The sequence below is a fragment of the Urocampus carinirostris genome, chromosome 17 (genome assembly GCF_059441175.1).
Source record: "Urocampus carinirostris isolate Australia breed hairy pipefish chromosome 17, RoL_Ucar_1.0, whole genome shotgun sequence".
NCBI lineage: Eukaryota > Metazoa > Chordata > Actinopteri > Syngnathiformes > Syngnathidae > Urocampus > Urocampus carinirostris.
Window position 1 is genome coordinate 30,862,585 of NC_142365.1, and position 9,299 is coordinate 30,871,883.

Genomic DNA, 9,299 nt, shown 5'->3' on the forward strand with positions numbered 1-9,299 from the left:
GACAAAGACTAGGAACCTTACCGTGGTGTCCTGCGAAGGGCTCTCTCCCGGGGGAGCCTTACGAATCCAACTCAGTCCACTCAGACTCGCTCTTTCTTTCTTTCTTGGTCCTCTCTCCTTCTTTGTCTCTCCTTTTCTCTCTTCCCTCTCTTGTTTCTCATTTTCTCTATCCCTCTCTTTCCTACTCTCTCCCCACCTCTCTCACTCTCTTTTCCCCCTTTTTGCATTTTACTCTGTCTGTCTTTCTCTCTTTCTATCCGTCCCTCGCTTTCTCTCTCTTCTACTCTCCTCTCTCTGTTCTTCTTAGGGTGGGCGACTTCGAGAGCAACCCTGGCCCCCAGTCCAAATGCCAGTGGTGCTTTCGAACCATTCGCTGCGACCACACCCCAATCACCTGTACTACCTGCCCACGGGGCTCCCATAAATCATGCACCGGCCTGTCCGAACGTACTAAGGACTTTAGAGGCTTCGTCTGCTTGGTTTGCTTGGGTCGCACCCCGTCAGGCCTGGCGGCACAGGACAGTCGCAGCCCCTTCTCCTTCGGAGAACTACGGAGCCTCCCACGAGCGAGTCTGGCGCTACTATGGATTACCTTAGGCGCCTTGAGTGACTCAACGACGACGACGACAACGAGACAGCTGCCGCCCACTGTTGACAGCATACACCAGAGTCAAAGTCGTGCACACAGAAAGTCACACCAGCCTATCACAGTTGCAAACACAAATTGTCACACCCACCCAACGCAAAGCACCCTCCCTAATCTGTCCCCGCTGTCAAAACACAAAGCACGACACAATGGTTTGACAAAAAAAAAACCCAAATCAATTCAGTTCAAAATCCGTGAAGGAGTGAACGAAGATTAACAGAAGCGTGAATTAGAGAGGGATCTCTGTACTATTTTATAAATCTTTTTATCCATTTCATTTTTGGAAAAAATATCCGAGCTAGCCCTTCTCAATTTTGAGTTTTTCAATGCATACTTGGGACCTGGGACCTTTTATATATTTTTGCTTTGATTCTGAATATTTCAAAAACAATTTGATTGAATTAATTTATGTATAGACATAACAATAAATATAACATTAACAACGTCTGCTTCCATATTTATTCACATGAAAAAAAAATAGATTTTTGTCCTCATGCATTCCTGAGGTACCCGATCTGGACTCTGTATCGTAGATACAAAATATTCAATCTCCTTTTTTTTTGTCCAGGCAGTGCCCCTTTTTAAACCCAATTTTTTGGTTTGTCCTTCCCTTTTCAGGTTCACGCCGTACGAGTGGTACAACCCGCATCCATGCAACCCTTCGTCCACGCTGATCCAGAACAATTTCACCTTGCTCAACAGTTTTTGGTTTGGCGTTGGCGCACTCATGCGCCAAGGTAAACTAAGATACAACTGGCTGATGGTGGTTCTAAATTGTATTTAGGTTTGGGTCTGTTATGGTTCGCAGTGTTCAGACAGGAATGTGAGTTAATCTTGTTCTTTAGTGTCCAAGATTGTTAGTATTAATTTTTGGGTGGTCAGTATCCCTTAGGTTTATTCATTTTAGTCGCGTTTACCTGTAAATAAAGACATAACTGGGTAATAGTGGCCCTAGTTATAAGTAAATAAATATAAATTTTTGTACTTTAAATGTACTTAGCTTTAGTTCTGTTGTGGTTAGTCGACTTCAGATAGGAAGGTGAGTTCATCTTTTTCCGGAGTGTCCAAGGTGGGGAATATTGATTTTTTTTTCCAGTCAGTAGCACTTAGGTTTATTCATTTTTGTTGTCTTTACATGTGAAAAAAGAACAGGATAATGGTGGCCCTAGTGATTATTCGTTAACCAATTAAAAGTTGGTATTTGGTTTGGGTCGGGTATGGTTAGTAGAGTTTGGATAGGAATGCGAGTTAATATGGTTCTGTAGTATCTTAGGTGGGTTATTATGACTTTTTTTCAGTTCAGTAGCACTTCTTTTCATTTTAGTCGCCCTCAACTGTAATCAAAGACACAACAGATATCGCTGCAACGTAAAATAAAGGAAGAATACACACTACAGTGACTAAAAGTGACCAGACTACACAATTTTTTATGCCCAGCCTTTGGCAAAGTTTTTTGCTTTTGAGGGGTATAGCAGAATGATAGCAGCAAAAAGGCAGACAATTATGTCAGCTACTTCTAGGTGATGCCCATGTCAGGTAAAATAAATGTATATTCTCGATGTGTGTGTACCAATACCAAGTATCGGTGCAAATACCAGCCTTTTTTTATAGGATCAGTACATACATTCTTCTAGTGGCCATTGAACACCCAGGAAGCTCAAATTATAGGGATGATCAATCGTCATTAAATAAATACCATGTAATCAGTGAAATATTAGGTTTTGGGATTAAAGGTATGTTTTTAAAATTGAAATAGGAAGAGAAAATGTTCAAATCATAAACATTTTTTTGCAGAAGGAAGGTAATTTTCAGTCAGTCATTCAATCAATCAATATGTCAAAACCATATCCCCCAAGTGGGAGGTGGCTAGAGTAAAAAACACTCACATTGACCAAACATTTGTTCCCCTTCGCTTTTCCCAAGCTGACACCGAACATTATGCCCACAGCACAACAAAGGGTGACTTTCTCTTCCACACAACCAGCAATCAGCAGAGAGGCCCGACGGCTTACACCAGTTTACCTTCTTTGCATCATATGCGCCAATAACAGTCATTTTTAACTATCATTTTCCTCTCACATGTATCCCTGGCACACACGCTTGCATCCATGAATTTAACCGACCTCACATCCAGAGCACATTTCACCCCATTCATCCAACCATAGTTGGGCTTTCCTCTCATTCTATTTCCCACCACTTTAGTACTACATACTCTTTTAGTCAAATGGCCTTCACCCATTCTTTCCATATGTACAAACCATCTCAGAAAATTCTCATCAACCTTCTCAGCAAGGTCTCTAACCAAACGAGTTATTTTCCCTCCTTCCCCATCCCTTAACCTATCAAGTCGTGTCACTCCACACATACTACGCAAACTTCTCATTTCAAAGACATTTAACCTATTACCCACTAAAAGTATTAGTATGTGAAACCACTCGAGATAATAGACACTATCCTTTTAATATGACATTTTTTTAACAAAATATATCAAACATTCCTAGTTCTAATTATTTTGATTACAGTTAAAAGACTTTAGTATAGGGATACTATTGTGTCACTCAATGATTTGAATTTGATTTCTTGCTTAAAATAGCATTATGATCAGTTATTTTATCAATTAAATGTATGTTATGTGTTAAGGTGTTGTACTAGTAATTATAGGAAATTTATTCTTATTGTTGCAGGCTCCGAGCTGATGCCCAAAGCTTTGTCCACTCGAATTGTTGGAGGTATCTGGTGGTTCTTCACTTTGATTATCATATCGTCCTACACGGCCAATCTGGCCGCTTTCCTCACCGTGGAGCGTATGGACGCGCCCATCGATTCAGCAGACGACCTGGCCAAACAGACCAGAATCGAATACGGAGCCGTGAGGGATGGCTCCACCATGACTTTCTTTAAGGTTAAACTTCTGTATTTTCTGGACTTTGAGGTACACCCAAAAACCCCAACTTTGCCATAAATTTGAACGAGGCGCCTTATATAGTATTCCAGTGTGCCTAATATGCAGACAAATTTAAAATTTGGTAACATATTTGTGCAATTATTGATCAGTCGATACATTTTGTCGCTAACTACTATTGCACAACACTAGTGGCAATAGGAATTGAACCGCATAACAATGGTAAAAGCATCAAATCCTAACCACCATTTGCATAACATTGAATGCAACGGGGTGACATAGCAGTTCACACGTCAGCCCCATGGTGCAGCGGTCCAGGGTTCTGCCCTAAACTAGCGTGCCACATGGTAGGTTAGTTGGTGACTCTAAATTGTCCCTAGGTATGAGTAAGCGTGGGACTTGTTGTCTCGCGCTGTGTAACCATTTCAGGGTGTCCCGTATCCAGCTGGGACAGGACACAGCGCCCTTGCGACCCTGGTGAGGATAAGCTGAGCAGAAAATGGTCGAATGTGACGTAAACTGAACCTAAATCGTGGCGGGAAGAGTGCCAGAACCTATCCACTAGAGACTATCCTGTTATCAGACTAGTTTTAGTTTATTTCTACTGTTTACATCATTGTTAATATCGTCCAATAATGTTACTGTTCTTTGATCACTACACCCATCCGCCCGATCTGCTTTAATTAACCTACGGCAGTGGTTGGCAACCACTGGGCCACAGACCTGTTTCGGGCCATGGGTCGTTTGGTACCGGCCGCAGAAAAGAAGAAAAATGTTCTTGATTTTTTTTACTTTTACCTTTTTTATTCGTGAATACACACATTTCTTTTCCACTCAAAGAAAACATTTGTTGCGCGTTATACCGAGGTTTAACAGTAGTATATCACTGCTCAGCATTGGATGCAACTGAAATCGAACCCAGATCGCTGCGATGGAAACACTAGGCCAAGATTGTACACCACAAAAGAAACAATATTGAAGTTGGTCTCATCGTCATACTGTTTTTATTCACTGTGCCACGTTGTACAATGTTGTACGGGACCATGAATAAAAATAGTGCCATGATGAGATGAAGTTGAATGCATTTTCTTAGGTCAACTAGATCCGTAGTGGTTTAGTGATTACACAGTGGTTTTGGGCTTGTGAACGTTCTATTATTATTAATTTTTTAATTAATGTAATTGTAAATATCACTAATGTTATTGGGCCGGGCCGAGAGAATATAATGGGTGCAAACAGGTCTGTGGTACAGAACCGACTACCGACCACTGACGTTGGAGATTTAATAAAAAGAAAAGGTTCAAGGAAGGGCTTTTAGAACACAATTTAGCATAGTGAGGGTTTTTTGTAACGATTATGCCCGTTCTCCTTGCAAGTTCAAAATTAATTTATGTCTTCTCTTTTTATTTTGAGTGCCCACTAAACTAAACCTATCAATAATCACCCAAGCAGCAGTGGAGTTAAAACCCAGCTTGACTAACTCTTGCCTGGTTTTATCTCAAGGGATTATAGCCTGCGATTACAAGTGACCAGATAAGACGTAAAAAGTTGGGACTAGTTGAATCAGTCGGATGGGTTTGAGAGTACAGCTGCCCCTTTTTTTCTCATCATAGACGCAAAAGGTCTTGCTCAAAGTTTTTTTTGTGCACTAGAAATCCAAGATCTCAACCTATGAGAAGATGTGGGCCTTCATGAGCAGTAGAAAGAACACAGCGCTGGTGAAGAACAACCGCGAGGGCATCACCCGAGTCCTCACCACTGACTACGCTATGCTGATGGAATCCACCAGCATCGAGTACATCAGCCAGAGGAACTGCAACCTGACTCAAATCGGAGGACTTATCGACTCCAAGGGATACGGGGTGGGCACGCCCATCGGTGAGGATTTGCTTGGGATTTCACGGCTTCTTACAGAATAATGTGAGACCCTGGTGGGTGGACAGTCCAGGGGAGTCCAGTGGCGTGCTCCCCCAGAAGAAAAGTTTATTTTGATTTTAAATGCATTGATCTGGTGCATTTTTAGGGCAAAACAAAAAGGCTATATATATGATTAGTGTCTGCCTTTGTAAACTATTTAATCATAAAAACACTAGTTATGAAAGGCTCTTTTTAGAGAACCGGCTCTCTGCTCAGCTCGCTGGCCAGTGCTTGCTGCCCAACGGCTCTTCAAACTTGTTTGAAAAAAAAAAGTAAAAAAAAAATAAAATAAATAAATATATATATATATATATATATACATATATATATATATATATATATATATATATATATATATATATATATATATATATATATATATATATATATATATATATATATATAGGGCAGCACGGTGTGCAGTGGTTAGCGTGTGTGCGGCACAGTTCTATGGTCTTGGGAACCTCCTGTGTCAAATCCAGCTACCGGACTTCCTGTGCGGAGTTTGTATGTTCTCCCCGTGCTTGCGTGGGTTTCCTTATGGCACTCCGGTTTCCTCCCACAATCCAAAGACATGCATTTCAGGTGGATTGGCCGGTCCAAATTGTCCCTAGGTGTGAATGAGCGAGCAAGTTGTCTGTCCCTGTGTGCCCTGTAATTGGCTGGCAATCAGTTCAGGGTGTCCCCTGCCCACTGCCCGATGATTGCTGGGATGGGCTCCAGCACCCCCGCGACCCTACTGAGGATAAGCGGTGCAGCTAATGAGATGAGAGATGAGATATGATGATATATATATATATATATATATATATATATATATATATATATATATATATATATATATACTGTATATATATTTTACCAATAATAGTCATTTAAAAACTAATTATGCTACTTTATTGCAAAATCCATTATTGTTTCAATCTACCGTGGACTTTTACATATTGTGAACTTTGAAGTTGTTTATGCTAAGCAACATTAAAGTCAAGCAACATAGAATCCCTAAAACGCCTGACACAGCAAAATATAAAGTACAAATATTTCCTTCCTAGTGCAACAACAATATAATATGAAATACAATAACAAACCCTTTTTGCACATAACACATTTTGAATATAATATATAGCTCAGGTCCTTTTGCCACTGTTAAACATTGCGCTCTGCTTAAGAGCCGTCAATATCATTAAAACAAATACAAATTTGGCTCATTTTCCTACTTTGACTCCTTTTTTTTTTTTTTTTTACTAACAGTACTTTTTTCTTTTCATCCTACATATTGGACTCCAGGCGTGTAGAATGAGAACAGTTATTTTGATTAACTTCGCAGCTATATCAAAAATAATTATTAGATTTGTTTGATAATACAAATTTATGAAAGTCTGGTAGGACTAAATAAACCCTGGCGGCCGCCAGATTATTCCTATCGTATGTCAAACATTCTGCCCATCAAAGAACTTCACACTTTGCATTCTTTGTCCAGGCTCTCCCTACAGGGACAAGGTGACCATTGCCATCCTTCAGCTGCAAGAGGAGGGCAAGCTCCACATGATGAAGGAGAAGTGGTGGCGAGGGAACGGCTGCCCGGAGGAGGATAACAAAGAGGCCAACGCGTTGGGAGTGGAGAACATCGGCGGCATCTTTATTGTCCTCGCCGCCGGCTTGGTTCTGTCCGTCTTTGTGGCCATTGGCGAGTTCATATACAAAGCCCGTCGCAACGCCGACATCGAGGAGGTTAGCCAGGCAATGCTTCCCACTGATACTAGGGCTGCAACCGCCGACCATATTAATAGTAGACAAGTCAATGACTATTGTTAGTTAACGGTTTGTCGATCTGATATTTATTCTTTTTTTCTTAAATCTAGCATGAACTTGATTTGATTATGTGGCAAGTGATGGGTACAATGAAAAATACATATTTTATTGAACATACTGCGGATTCGTACTAAAATAAAATAAAAATGCCCTACCTTAAACCAATTAGGCACAGTGCTCGGGCAATAGAGACATAGTTAGCTAAATAAACCTGTATCCATTTTTATGATTAGACAAATCAATAATAAAATCAAGTAAACCAAGAATAGTCCAATTTTCAATAGTAGAACAGTAAATGAAACAAACATGATGTGCATTTTGCGAAGTATATTCAGTGTGATCAACTTCAAAGTCTGTAAAAAGAACTCAACAATTTCTCAAGTTGAAATCAGACAGACTGTGGACTGCATGCATTTACCGTAAATTCCGGACTATAAGCCGCCACTTTTTTCCCAAACTTTCAACCCTACGGCTTATTCAGTGATGCGGCCAATTTACGGAATTTTTCTAAGGGCCGCCAGCGGCGCTCGAGTACAAAAGGTAAGATTTAGACTGCAACTTCTTAGCTTGTGCACAAATTAAATTAACGTAGACATATCCTCTTCATGCATATTGCAAAAAGAAAGGCACATGACGCAACTTTCAAGCTGAACGCAATCGAGCAGTTCGATATAGAAGAAAACAGAGCTTTTGCACGTAAACTTTACTTTGCGAGCGTGATGCTAGTGTGTTCTTGAATAAGGGAGCGTGGGACGACGTCTGCATGACAAAGTCTCTTTCCCATACTGAAGGAAGACGACTTTGATGACGTCAGTTAAAAGGAGGATGATGACGTTTTACTGTGCTTATTACTAATACGGTACATTTTTTAAACAGAGCTGTTTACTGTGTTGCGAGAGTGTTGCTGGTAGCGTTTTGCTACCCTTCACCGGCACGGTTTGGGATGAAAGTTATAATATTATTATTAAACCTTTAAAAACTCTCTCGGTGTATCGTCTTTCCTTGTAAATATGTGTAACCATGTATAATACGTATTTGCAACTGTATATTTTTGTAATGTATTTATTTTAGAAACTTATTCTGATATGTTTTGTACGAGCTAATGAGAAAGAAGGGGCAGGGCAAACGCGGGCTGACGGGAAGTGGAGTAAAGGTGAGACGTGTTTGTGGACGCGGACGACAATAGTGGCTCTATATTCTTCCCACCCTTACCTTTGGATGTATACACTTTTTTCCTGGGATTACTTTCAACGGGCATCCGGATTCTGCAGGTCTGCATTAAATCTTAAGTACCGGTATCATTTTCCGTTCATTCTGCCGGCTGTGTTTTTTGGACTGTATCGGGTATGATTTAATTTCGTGTTTGAATTGCGTTTGTTCAATGTGGGCGCATGCGGCTAATATACAGGTGTGGCTTGTGTATGTACAAAATCGGTTTTCCTCTCAAAATGTGGTGGGTGCGACTTATAATCAGGTGCGCTCAAGAAACTCAACTTTGTTTGTGTACAAGGTGTTTTTTAAGCCGTCGAAAATTCGTTCATTTATGTCCATTACTTACATGCTAAAAAATCAGCAGGGAATTGTCTAGTAGAGAACAGTAACACATTGTTCCGAGATGAAGAAACTCACTTGCAGACGTTGTCTGCAGCTGTCAATCTCAATCAACTAGCAGTAACGCAGCAGTAAATATTAAATATGAATTTGAAATAACACAGATGCAGAAGTGCGACAAAAAATATTATTTATAAATGCTTGGATTCTTTGGAACAAGTAGTGACGGCAAATTGAATACTTAAGTGTGGGAGCAATTGACTTATTACAGGGTACATTTTCCTTTCGTGCCAAAAACTGTGACGTCATATTAGGCTGTGATTAGCCTAATAGTTATTGTGTACCTTTCCTCTGTTAGTAACTAGGTTCAGCATATATAATGATTTGTCTATGTAGTAGTAGCAATACTTGATCTTCTCCCTATCACTTTGTCATGTGCGCAAGGGATGGGAGAGCTTAAGATCAGTGGGA

General features: G+C 40.3%; 1 protein-coding gene across 3 annotated transcripts in view; it reads left to right on the plus strand.

Annotated features, from left to right (window-relative positions):
- Nucleotides 1-9,299, plus strand: part of LOC148349779 (glutamate receptor ionotropic, kainate 1-like) — a 33,441-nt gene that overhangs the window by 22,491 nt on the left and 1,651 nt on the right. For all 3 annotated transcript variants that reach the window (XM_088321757.1, XM_088321758.1, XM_088321759.1), the window contains 4 exons: nt 1,265-1,383; nt 3,331-3,548; nt 5,201-5,426; nt 6,946-7,196. In XM_088321757.1, the coding sequence (XP_088177883.1) occupies nt 1,265-1,383; nt 3,331-3,548; nt 5,201-5,426; nt 6,946-7,196 (814 nt within the window). The remainder of the gene's footprint in view (nt 1-1,264; nt 1,384-3,330; nt 3,549-5,200; nt 5,427-6,945; nt 7,197-9,299) is intronic.